This window comes from Pundamilia nyererei, unplaced genomic scaffold, assembly GCF_000239375.1.
Source record: "Pundamilia nyererei isolate P.nyererei 1_Seehausen unplaced genomic scaffold, PunNye1.0 scaffold00187, whole genome shotgun sequence".
In the NCBI taxonomy this organism is placed as follows: domain Eukaryota; kingdom Metazoa; phylum Chordata; class Actinopteri; order Cichliformes; family Cichlidae; genus Pundamilia; species Pundamilia nyererei.
This window is the reverse complement of record NW_005187588.1, coordinates 305,042-318,828: the sequence shown is the minus strand read 5'-3', so window position 1 is coordinate 318,828 and position 13,787 is coordinate 305,042. Positions and strand designations below refer to the sequence as shown.

Below are 13,787 nucleotides of genomic sequence, written 5' to 3'. Positions count from 1 at the left end.
TGTGTGTGTGTGTGTGTGTGTGTGTGTGTGTGTGTGTGCTAATGTTTGTGTGCGTGGATGTGTGCGCCTATACCACATAATTGGTCTTGATATCAAAGCCTCATATCTCCAGAGGGTCTCACAAGGCTTCTCAGGCAACCTAGAAAGGACCTGATACCGCTGCATTTCCCAGATTATCTCCCCATTGGGATACACTGGGTTGAAGGGGAAACGAAGCCGTGGCCATGAAAGTTACGCTTAATCTGTTTTAGTGATACAGTGGCCTCAGTTCAGTGACTCATTCTGTTTTATCAGGGTTTGAACAGAGGCACCTTTATTTGAAAACGACTACTGAAAATCCTTTGTTTTAAGGTCTCTGCAGCTTAATTATTTCTTTTTTTAGGTTTTACCTTTGATATTAAATTAAGGCATTGTGAGTATAATTCAATTTTTCATTCTTTGTTAGACTCACCCCACTGGCACTGCACTTCATACTTATTTTCCTAAATGTCAGGATGAATTTCACAGTACCGGTTAGTGCTAGGGTGTGGCTGGGTTGCATGCATATGTGTCACAAGTGACTTATATGAGGAGACATTTGATGGTTGAGTGTGCAGTTCTACACCGGGAGAGAGTTGCGAGCCAAAATGCCGAAGTGCCTTCAGGGATAGTGATTTATTCACATAAAAATGACTTGATGAGTTCTCTGGAGATGCTACAGAATTGGACCAAGTACCTTTCAGCACATTCTCTCAGATTTTCCCTCTTAATCTCACACACATGCATTCGCGCACTTGAGGCTGCAAGTGTCGATAGTGTGAAGAATGTGTGGACGTTACACGCGGCCACACAAACTCTGTTTTGTTGCCTCTGCCACAGCTATCGTGATAGAAAATTACTTCTGGACTTCAAACAGACTTTCCCTCGATACCTCCATACCACCTTTCCCACCTTGTCACCTTGTTGGCCCTTCAGCCTTTTTTTTCCGCTCTCACCTCTCTTTTTCTCGATTGCTCTCGTTTTCTCTCCCTTTCCATGCCTATTGAAGACGCCTCTCAACACAAAGGGAAGGCACTTTGACAAGAGAGACAAGGGTGGGGAGTTGTTCTCCCTTCTCCTCTGTTCCCCGTCTCTTTTGGATGTGTTAAATAACAACATGCTTCATTTATTATTCTCCCATCTGTCACCCTCTTGATATCTCAATTTTTGTCACTCCATTCTTGGTATTTTTTTTCTACTCTCTCCTCATTCCTCAAATTGCTTCTCACCCCCTGTTTCCCACCCTCACTGTCACTCTTCCTTTCTCACTTACCATCTGTTTTAGCTTTCATTGGCTTTCCTGTTTTTCCATTTGATTTTTTCTTTCCTCAACTCTGGGGAGAGATGAGGTTGAGGCTAAAATGCAAAGCCTTATAGGTTACATGTTTCCTGTCTTTTATAGTGAATTCTATATTTTGTCCCTGTTTTGAACCAGGATGCTAGGGGTTGACGGCCAGAGTGACAACCCAGGTCTCCAGATGAATCCTTCAGTGTGTCCCCAAAGATTCTAGGTGCACTATGGCTGTAAAAACACATATTAACACCACCACTGCGTACTAACATGCAGATGAAGGCACGCACATGCATATGTGAAAGCACGTGGCAGCTGTTAAATGCATACTCACACTCTCTCTTGCCCACACACATACTGCGCTCAGAAAGAAATAGAGAGTTTCTTCTTAGTTCTTAAGCCTGCTCAACTTCTCCTTCTTATTAGAACTGCATCTAAGCCTTCAAAGCTCCAGGCTAGTAGTGTAGCATGTGAATGTATTTGTGTGCATATGTACTGAATATGTGGTTGTGTGTGAACATGTCTGAGTGTGTTCATCTTTAGCTGTATGCATTTGCATACGAGTCCGTATGTGTTATTGAGCATGCACTAGCAAGCTTGAACTACACACGTGGGAGACTCTAAAGCAGCCTCTGAAGTTCTTTTCCTTTGACTCTCTGAATTATAGAAAACCACTTGAATCGCAGACTGCAGTCTAGTGTTAGCTGTGTGCTGCAGTCTCAGACTCTCTAACCAGCAAACTATGCCATGCAGTCTGGCACTTTTTTCCAGGCATACCTGCACGTCATGTTACTTCTCCATTTGAATATAATCCATCTCTGTAAAAGCTGAAGGATAAGAAGAGAGAGCTGGAACAGATAGTGACAGAGGGGCAGATAAATAAATGCTCCAAACATTACATTAATCTAAAGCCCAGTGATTCCAACTCCAAAAACAATATGCTAAATTGAAGTTTTTCACCACAGAAACTGAGACTGTGACTGTGTTTCTTCTCTGGGTGTGAGATTTCTTGCAGAGGTGGACTCACCAGGATATTAACAATTATATCTTGTTATGATATCTATCTCTGACTTGCTCTGTCTCAATCTGTTCACTCTTCTTCTCTCCTCCCTCCATTAACTGTACCCTGCTTCCCACTGAATGAGGTCATATCTGGAAATGTCCTACTTAATGTGTATGTGTGTGTGTGCATGTTGGTGTATGAAAGTGTCTGTGCTTGTGCTACCACCCTAACATAGTCGCCACGGCTACAGGAGATGCCCTGCGGCACCCTGGGGGCCCAACTGTCACCCTTGCTCAGTGTGGTAATTAGGACCCACACACATACGTACGCACACGCAAACACAGATAGACGAATAGGAAAAGTCGTACTTAAAGACTGACTGATTCTGGCACACTGAAACACTGACAGAAACTTTCCCTCAGATATGTGACAGGAATGAACACACGGGGTCTTTTATAATCTTAACAATGATCTTGTTCTTTCTATTGTTCTTTCTATATTCCTCTCCGTCTACCCACGCAAATATACTTTCACCCAAACTGACAACTGTTCTCTTTTCCCAAAACCTCTGTATTTCCACATGTCAAAGTCTCCACCATCTGACCCTGTTCTCCTTTCACCATAGCTCTGCTAACCTTCGTTATCATGCTTCACTGAGCACCAAAGCTGCATGGCTGCCTGAGAACGGCCTGAGACACCACACGCTTTCTCTTTTTCTCTCTTCCACACATGCACACAAAGTCTGACACATCCAGAGAGTAGCACGGCACGTGAATCAGTGCCTCAGACATGCTGGCGTGCTGTAGACATTGACTGACTACCTGACTGACTTGATACTTTGACGCTGACAGTGAAGCACAAATCCAAACCAGGACACAAGGAACAGCCCTCGTCTCCCCTGCACAAGCACAGCATCCCATATTTTTTTATGAGGTGAGGCTGACTAAATTCTACTAGTCAGTTACTTGATGTAGCATTGCTCGGTCGTCTTGATGGTGATGGTGTCTTGCACGCTCCTCTGCGTCTCACCAATCAAGAAGACAGCACATCTGTCTGAAACACGCTCATCTTTTAGCTTTTAGGAGGATTTGGGGTTCGTGTAAGCAGGTGGTTTGGATTAAAATGTGTTGGAGTTGGAGGTGTCACATTTAAATTTAGAGAGATGCAAGGTTGGGAGAGACATAGGGATATCAGCTAAGGAATGTTACTAGGTGGAATCAGGAGAAAGACTCTCCGAGTGTGTCCTGGAATCGGACGACGTGGAAGTTGCCATGGCTACCGGTGGAAGAGGAAAGGAGAGACGGTGGAGCTCAAAAACTATACTTGGCAGGCAGCCTGCTCAGAAGCTAGAAGGGTAAAAGGGTTTGTTTGCCTCTGTTTATGATAAGACATACATTGTCATCATTACTATTATTATTAAACAGTCTTTTAGTTGTAATAATCATTAGTTATCCACACACATAACATATATCATACACTCCCAAACTAGGCCACTTCTAAACAATGAATTAACATGCATTACACATTCGGTCTCGTTCCACTTGGAATTATACTCATTTCTTTTTTTCTGACATATAAGAAATGGAAAAAAAACTAATATATGACATCTCTACCTGCCATACTGAAATCTGATAGTGTTGTCATCGTTTATTAAATCATATATTATCTTAACAATGTCACAGGCATTATGCAGACTCAGAAATGTGTGTGCCATTTGTCATTTGCATACAAATGGCTCTCTGTATGAGAGCAAGCTTACAACTACTGTAGCTAATTTTTAAAGAATGTTTTATCTGTTCACAGAAGTGTGTCAGTGGTTGATTTTGCTGACTTGAATGCAGGTTGTTGGATTGCACTGAGAATCTAAATTGTATTTAATGTTCAAGCACACTTTACATCCAGAATTAAAACAGGATGTTGAACAGAAGGCTCACTCTGCAGCACTTTTTATTGAATCTATGGCTCAGTCTTTCAGCTTTTCTCCTTTCGATGTAACAGATCTGTAGAGCTTTAAAGCAATTGAATGCTAATAAGACTGCAAGTCCTGAAAAACTGGATCTAGATTTTCTCAAGTTAGCTACGGATATTATAGCAGAACTATTATCCATTCATGCATCCATTTAGTTCAGGGTTTCGTGTATTAGAGCCTGTGCAGCTAGAACAGGGGTACACCCTAGGCAGGTTGCCAGGGTATTGCAGGCCTATAGCAGAAATACAGAAAATATTAACTACTAAGTTTTAAAAAACAGCACAGCACAATAACCACAGCTATTTAAGAGGTAAATTACATTATTGAGGCAATGAACTGCGGAACATACAACATTTCTGCTTTTCTTTATTTGCTGAAGGCTTTTGACATAGTTGTCTATGCCACTTTGGTGGATAAACTACATAATAAGGACTTTTCTGGGAATGCTGTCAGTTGTTTTTAAAATTACTTGTCAGATAGAACACAGTAGGCCCACTTTGCTGGATCTTCTTCCTCTTTTCTTCCCGTATCAAAGAGGCGTGTCCCAGGGGTCGATGTTAGGACCACTGCTCTTCTTGATCTTTGTGATACTTATCAAATGCTGCATTTATTTTTTATGCAAACAACACAGTTATCTGCTTTCATTCTCCTTAAGTGGTACAAAAACCTCAAATTTGCAAATCCAAGTGCATGCTGTTTTTAAATGGCAGAGTTAATATCTAATCTTCCTAAGATCATAACTGCTCAAGGGGCGTAAATTAAAACGGTACTAAGTGAGCTGAAATTTAAATTAGGTTTAATTTTTAGGAACAAAACCTGTTTCTAAGATAAGAAGAGGTTTATCTGGTGGAAGTATATAATATTATGTGTAAATAAAGTCTATAATACTTAAAATTAGATTATCATTTTTTATCAGGATACATTTCATATTATATCCTATTGTGCATGGATGAGAATGACAGGTAAACGAGCCGGTGCTTTGCATTTACAGGAGCTACACACATACAGCATACAGTAATAACAACATCCCATATTATACTGTGCATTGAATATTGTAAAGTTAAAAATATCACATGACACACAGATATAGGAGAAAACAGGAGAGAGTGGCATCCTCCAACCAAATATTAATAATGTAGCACATTTCAAAGTTTTTTCCCAGTAGGGAAAACAACGTAATTTTACCTGTGGCTTGTTTGACAGGCTGTTCGAGAGCTGACAGAAACACATTCGGGGACTGCCGAGGAATGTTTGTGTCTATGTGTGTGGGAGAGAGACAAAGAGAGAGGCAGATCTGTCATTTCTTCATAAGTGTGGTGTGGTGGGGCTGGCAGAGGATGTGCTGCATCTGCTTCACGATACCCCATGGTACACATGTGCTCAGGCTTGCACTAACACATATATAGGCGCCTTCTTTTGCTCCCTTACCTCTGTCACTCACAACACTAGCATCATTTTTCAATTATATATTAAATCACATTTCCTGTGCACCCCTCCACACGTCCTGCCTTCTGTGTTTGTCCTTTTAGGCATCCTTTCCCATCACTCCATTTGTCCATCTCCAAACAGGCCTGTGTATGTGTGTATAACCACATCAGGGAGCTAATAAAGTAGAAATGAGGCCAGTAGAAGAGGAATCTCATATGTGATGTGTGAGGGGGGCAGAGTGAGTGGTCAGCCTAACAGGTTTTTATCCTGTTGTGAGATATAGTGAATGGGCTCTATCTGCTGTCAAATGGGTTTTCCTGAACTCGCACAGGAGATGAAGAGCACTCTGAAATCATCTTCTGGGCTCCCCCCTTACTTTCACAAACACACGAATGCTCAACTCACACTGGTTAATTTTTGCTACTTTGTAGATTTCAGTTGAATTTCTTTATATTTTAAAAGCTCACAAAATGTATCTGATTTATTGCAACAGTAACCAGTGTTACAAATCATAGCAATAGATAAATTTGATGGGGTATTTAAGAACAAAATGCCGCTTCCTTTGCAACAGGAACTGGACCATTCTTGGTAGATTTCTATATTTTTGTCTATATTTTTGTGTTGAGCCATATCAGACTCTTCTATCATTGAATCCACTAACTGCCTGATTCTGGGTTTGTGTAGCTGTCCAGCTGTCAAAAAAGGAAAAAAAAAGAAAGAAATCCAGTCTTTCTGCAAGTTACGTCACAGTGTGGGTGAACAAGCTGACAAAAATAAAATGGTGACATTATGCAGACCACGAGTCCGTGTTGCATGCTTCAAGCTTTGCACAGCACTCCTAGGCAGATCTACCAGGAGATGTCTCAGTATTCTAAACCATCAGTGCCTCTGCAGGTGTGAAAAGAAAGAAGGAAAGATGCTCAATAATGCAGTTATGAAACATGTTGCAAAATCCTCCAAGAATATGTAAATATAAACAATTAGAAATTAACATAACTTATAGTTCTCGTTATTTAATAGTTTTTTCTGTATTATGTAATCGTTTTAGTGTCATCACTGAGAGTTCAAGTTGTGTCTATAGTTGCATTAGGGACAAATGGATGCTACAAAAAGGCCGTATTAAAGTTTCTGAAATAGAGCCTGCTCCTTAAAAGGGTACTGCACCCAGTCACACCCTGTGCTGTAAACAACTGTGATGAAACACAGTACTGGTGGTAACGGCGATATTTTTACCAATTTTATTAAATTTTGCATTTAATGGGTCGAAATTACATTAACACACCATCTCCTGTTTTAAATCCCTGAACCTTGCAAGGCCAATGCTGACACAGAATCACCCATTTGAGACTTATCTATGTCCAACCTCCCTGAGCCACCACTTTTGAGTGGTATTCATTTTCAATATGTGATGATAGAGAGAAGAGTTTATGTCATATTTTGCTAACTCACATAAATGTTTTATTCTTGGCACTTAATTGTCCTTTTGAGAGCTTAAGATACACCACCTTACTGTATTATTTTCTTTGAGAAAATTGTATGGCTTTGAAGTGGCTGCAAATGAGCACTTTTCCACGATGGCAACACAGCTGCAAACAAATGTTACATTAACACTTAGACATCCACTGTGAGAGCTCCAGCTTTTGGCATTATGTGTGCCTTAGCCAGAGGCATGAAGGGATACATGAGTCTTATCATCTTACTGATCTCTTAAACCTGAAATGGTCCCTCAGAAACACATTACCTGTAACATGTCGTCATTATTTGCAAATGTTTGGCTCTTTCCAATATTCTCTTCCTTGTAATAATCCTAATCCTTGTACCTGACCATTTTCAGAGGAATGGGTGCTTTACTGGTTAAGCCACATAACACTGACCTATGAATTATTCAAGCATAAAAAGGCACCTAACTCAAACGACTAACCAGGGTTGTCTACGCATAACAAACGAGTTAGCAAAGAAGCAGTTTTAAATGGTATATATTGTCACTTTGTCACTGATATTAGTGGTGACCAGAAACTTATTTGCATTTCTTTAACTGAGTCTAAGAAAAGGGCATAAAATAAGAGTTTTAAACTAACAAGGTGATTCCCAAAGAGCTTTTAGCTGAAAAACTGGCATATCTCAGCATGATGTGCAGCCTTTAAAAAAAATGAGGAATTTGAACAAGTGGAGAACAAAAAAAAAGAGAAAACATCCTTAAGACACAGGGAAAATAATGACTGTTCACTGAAGGGTCTTCAGAAATAGTCTCAGTGGAAGTGACGCGGTCAAAAAGAAAAGACGCTTAAACAAGAAATGGACGAAAATGAGTAGCAACAGGTTTTGTGGAGAGCAGAATCTAAATATGAAATTTCTGGTTCATATCATCAATATGTATGGAGGAGATCAAGTAGTGTCTACAGCCATCTGTAAAAGAAGATGGAGTCTTTGTCGTGGTTTGGAGTTGTATTTCAGCCATTGGTGTTGGGGATCTTGTCAAAGCTGATTGAATCATGAATGCAGATATGAAATACAATCTGGAAAGCAACTGATTGGCAACAACTTCATTTTTCAGCATCACAATGATCCCAAACACACTTCCAATGCAGTAAAAGCATACCTGGATAGAAAAACACACAGTGGAACAGTCGGATTGGCTTTCCCAGAACATTACTGAAGCAGCGAAGAATTATCTTGACAGAGAATGAAACGAAAGGCAGCCAACATCCCAATATGAGCTCGGAAGGTCCTTCAAGGAACCTGGGAAACGAATGCTAAAGAAATTACAAGAACGCTTGTCAAAGAAATTTCAGGCTGTGTTGAATAATAAAGGCGGTCGTACAAAGTATTAACTTTCAAGACTGTTGGAATAGTAGAAAGTCAGTTTCTATTTCCCATTTTCCTAGAAAAACATAAAGAAATGAGTAGTTTCTATACATGTATGTCTATATTAGTCCAGTTCAAGTATCTTCAAGTTCATTTAATTGTTTTTTTAAGCTCAGTGGGGTTTTTTTGGGTTTTTTTTAGATTAATGATATTCAGAACGTTTGTGTGTGTTAAGCATGTTCACAAACAGTTGTAGATGACTCACAGAGTGCTCTGGAGTGGTTTCACTGTATTCGAACACTGATTCCAGAGGACTTTGGAGAAGCTTTATGCGTCACTCACTCTCAGACACTTCTTTCAACTCACAAGGATTAGTTCCCAGCTCTCTCTTGTTCTGTAATTATATAGCTCTTCAACACATCTGCATTCTAGCACACGCACACACTCACACACGCACAAACGCGCACACACTCGCAGACAAACACTCAAATATTTATTCCATTTTGCATCTGCTCACAGACATACATGCGCCTGCACATATGCATAAACATACCCCACACACGCTCCAACAGGCAGCGTCAGCCTCATCAAATCATCAGTCAGTTATATGAGGGATAGAGACAGAGATGGAGTGAAGGGAGGTCTGCCAAACAAAGTGAAAAACATCAGAGACAAGAACAACAGCAGCACCCACTGCAGCATAGCAGCTTTCTCTTTCCCTGCCTGCCACAGCTCGGCTTTGTTAGTGAATAGTTTGTTCGTGTGCATGTGTGTGTTGCACGTTGCAAGGAAGAAAGCCAGCGGGCCAGGCGGTATCCAGGCCACTGCCTTGTTTTGATGTGGTCATGCTAATTAAAAAAAGGAGCTTTTCTGCCAACTCTAAGAAAAACACAGAGAAAAAAATATATAGAGCCATTTTGGTGTTTGGGAAAAAAAAATAAATTCTAAAGGTGCGCGTGTGTGTGCGCATGTTCTGCATCTCCTCCATTAATCATGGGTCACAATGCAGAGAGGACAGGAATTGTACATTTTTGCTGATGTTCTCGTGTTTTGTTAGGCTTCTGGATAAACATGTTGGCAGTGAGGAAATAAGAGTAATGTTGACAAATAAAGAATGAGATGGAGGTACTGGGAACATAAGGGAGTCTTTTTTGGACTTGACTCAGACTACTGGCTCAGACAGAACGGTGACGTCAGCAGAGGCTTTACTAAGGATGGAGGGATCGAGAGAGAAACAGGGGGAGGCTGGAGATGACGCCCTGAGGGAGGCGGGGATGAGAAAAGTATTAAGCAGGGAGAGAGGAGAGAAAAAGAGAGAACGGCAGCAGCAATAAGCGGCCTACCACATATATCTGGGTGTGACTTAGGAAACTGCAGCTAAGTGGGTTTAAGACAGATAAACAGACGGAAAAAACAGCCAGTTGGAATGAGAGACAAAGAAGGAGGAACAGTGAGGAATAATTCCTAGGCGGGAAGGATGAGGACAAAGGCTGAAAAAAGAAATTGGTTTATTATCTTGGCTTAGAGAGTGTGGGGAGGAAGAAAAAAGGTAGTGCAGACAGAAATAGACAGAGAAAGAAGGAGTGATAGCAGAGAGATATAGCTCGCAAGAGAAGATTATGCCAAATCTTTGCTCGATAGCTTTTATTTAAAATAATAGTCCATAACCTTCAGTGCTCATGATTCAGCCATGAGAGCCCTGAGCCATTTTTTTTTTACCTGAAGCAGAAATATATTGACAATTACCTATACCCATGGCTACTGCAAAGCCTAACATGTCTCTCAGTTTTTCCTTAAACTCATTTTTATCTGTTGTTTTCTTCAGCCCGTGTTCCCTGGATCAGGCATATATGATTTAATGTAATTTATTACACTATATAGTGTAATAAATTACATATATATATTGATTTCAGTTGTTAGTTTTAACAATATGTACAAGAAACAGAAAAAAAAACTTGTTCGATTTTAATGTTTTCACTATTATGTGTTTTTTATAATATTTGTGTCTCATATTATGGTTTACTCATGAAAGTGGCACCTTTTTTGCACTTTTTGGCACAAAATAATTCTACAGGTGATCAAAGGTGATGTCACTTCCATGTGTAAATCATCGTGTGAGATATGGAAATCTTACAGGACTTAGACATGAAACATAAACATTTATGGGAATATTTTACTCCTTTTTTTTCAGACGGGTTGTCACTTCAGTGAATCGGAGAGTTCAAAGTGCCGCAGCCCACGATAACACATGCAAACACTCGAAACATAACATAACTAAGAAAACATTCATCAAGTTGACATCTCTAGCACCGCAAATATTTCCAGACGCGAGCTCTAAGTTGCCCAGGTGATAAGAAGATAGATGCGTTTTGTGACTTTTTGAAGCTATTAAAGTTGGCTATTCATTTGTGCTTTCAGCAAATAAGCTTAAATTCACAGCAATTCCTGGCTGGCTCCATCTCTTTTCTTATATTGAGCTTTCTCAGCCACTGTGTCTCTTCAGTGTGAAGACATCATAACTAGCGGCTAGTTGTTGGTTTGTTTTTTTTTAACTTTAGAAAGTTATGTGAGGTCGTTAAAGGGAGTTTTGTGCTCTGATTCACCAGTGAGTGCCAGCCATTCGTGACCTTTGGTGGGTGCTGTGAGCAAAGTTGTGGCACTGTGTCAGTTTTGTGTCCCCTGCCCCCCCCCTCAGCCCACAGCTCGCACTGATGACAGGTGACCGATGATGAAGGTACCAGGGCAAGAAATTAAAAAGCACAGAGGCGAGAAAAAAGAGAGGAGGGAGAGAAGATGGGTGGGTATTGTTAGATTATGACAGACTTCACAACACAAAGACTTTGAAACCATCACAAATTCCAATAAACCCTCACGTGATCTGAGACACGCTGGTCAGCGAGAGACGCCGAGCTAAAAAAATTAAGGCAGTTAGTTCTTTCTAGGCTACATTAGTTCTCTGTGTTACATGTGAATATTGAACTAATAATTAAATTAGCTCCTATGAATATTTCATTATGCGAATCGTTGAATGGTATTGTAGGAAAAGTGACTTGGGGGGTTCTGTATGCTCATTAAAAATATCTCAATGGGAGAATCTGAATGTTTTGAATGTAAATGTCTTCTGTATGACAGGTGTGCACAGAGGGAAAGAGAAGTTGTGCTAATTAATATGAAAGCATTTTAAAAATAGCTTTTTCTCATTTGTCTGTTGTTGCTATTCTTGTATAAGAAATATGTTTCAGTCGTGTGCTTTTGTAGCTCGTTTAAACTTGGAAGATAAAGATAAAGTGTGCGTTTTATGTTATTACATGCATGCATCATCATAACATATGCACCAGCAAATCTTTTGTGGTTGTGACGAGCAGCTTTCAAATGTTCAGTGAAACTGACACGTAAATGTCATGTATGTATTTTCACAGGTGCTCATATACACACCTGTAAGCAGAAACCCTAAAAGACACACAGGGTATATACTACATCGTGTGCTGCCTTGCATAACCTGTGTTAATAAGAGTGAGTAATACTTACTTTTTGTGTGTCAGAGGAGAGGGCCCCCTGGTAATTAGAATTAATTATCTAAAGTCTGGGGCAAAATAATCTTAAAGGTATAGGTTATTGCTTCACACACTCGTGCAGGTACACACAGACACCCACATACATTCAACGCAGAAGTGTCCTTGTGCCACAGCACTTCTGTATCCATTGTGGGCCACCTTTGTGTACAAGTGAACTCGGTGAATCCATTACTGTTATGTTCACTTCAGGTACCGGGTAAGGCCGTATCATCTGCTCTAGTGTCAACATGAAGGGTCCTTAAGCACAGAAGACTCTCGAGTGTCAGGATGACTCGGCGGATAAAATAGATCTCGCTCTACATTATATCACATGATATCAGGATATGCGTTTTGCGGCGTAGCGTGCTTGGGCTCCAGCTGAAAAAAAAAAATGATGCAACTCCAGTACAACAGCCCTCCAATAAATCCCGGCTCCTCGATGGCTGTGGTGTTCCGTTTTTGTTTTAAACCTTTTAGAGAAGGCTGATTCAGCTGCGCGATCATTTTGGAAAATGTAGTTTGTGGTGCCGCTGAATTGTATCATGTTACAGGTCTTTCAATTGATTTGTGGATGTTTTCAACTGACGCTATCCATCTATCCCATCTATCTATCTATGTAGATGCAACAACCGTACGCAGTGTGCTGTGGTGGCCGGCCCCGACGTCTTTCCCGATCCCTGCCCCGGCACATACAAATACCTCGAAGTCCAGTATGAGTGTGTTCCTTACAGTAAGTACCCTCTCGCTCTCTCTTTTTTTTTTAAATAGTTCACTACTCTTCAGTATATGAATAAATTGCAGTTTTTGTTATGCCAGGCAGCAGCATTCACAGCAAAAACTTCAGCAGCTTGATCCCACAGTAACTTTACGTGGAAGTTATAATTTTATGCCTCTCCCCCCCTGCGGGAAAGTCAAAGGTAGCAAGGATGAGAAACAAGGGCAGTCTCAGATGATTACAGATGGTGATGTGACCTTTGACCAGGTGGTAAGAGACTGAGAGGGGAAATTCACTAGAGTGAAACAGTCGTGCGGCTTTTTAAAAATCTTTTCCACTAGAATGTGGGTTACAGCTCGCTTCAGAACAAATGCATAAGGGATCAGCGTGATGACTTAGTGGATTAGATTTTTTTTTTTTGTCCTTGATGTTTATTTTTCAGTACATTCCAGCAAAGTTAGAATGCAGCTGGTTGTGTCTGTTTAATGAAAAAGTTAAATCTCGTGCGAATACCAGCCCCTCAGTCATTTCCCCATCACAACAGGCATCTACAGGTACTTTGTTCAGGCTGCAGTTGCATATGTGAAACCCACAAAACCAGACAGAAGTAAGGTGAAGCATAAAAGATGAAAAGGGAATGCGTCAAAATGACATTGCACCTCCAATGAAATGAGAAGAGGTATGTTAATCATTAACTAAAAATTTCAGGTGAACAAAGTAACGATGCCAAAATATTACTTTATCAGCAAACGCCGCTTGATATTTTCAAAGATTGCTGTCAGGTTGGATTGGAGATTAATTTTAATTGTTTTCTTCTTCATATTACCTGACTTTATAAGCCATGTCTGGCTTGTAAAGCTATAAACATGACTGTGGTAGAACAGTTCTAAGCAATACAGTCAAGAGGACATACGGAGTTGGAACTGAAAAGCTTATTTCTGCATTCTTTGTATCAAAAAGTCAATTTCCAAAGAGATGTAAAGAAGTTTAATTTTGCCCTCATA

General features: G+C 40.3%; 1 protein-coding gene across 9 annotated transcripts in view; it reads left to right on the top strand.

Moving 5' to 3' along the window:
* The window catches only part of adgrl3.1 (adhesion G protein-coupled receptor L3.1), a 119,996-nt gene that overhangs the window by 42,588 nt on the left and 63,621 nt on the right, over window positions 1–13,787 (top strand). For all 9 annotated transcript variants that reach the window (XM_013914341.1, XM_013914337.1, XM_005747019.1 and 6 more), the window contains exon 5: window positions 12,689–12,798. In XM_013914341.1, the coding sequence (XP_013769795.1) occupies window positions 12,689–12,798 (110 nt within the window). The remainder of the gene's footprint in view (window positions 1–12,688; window positions 12,799–13,787) is intronic.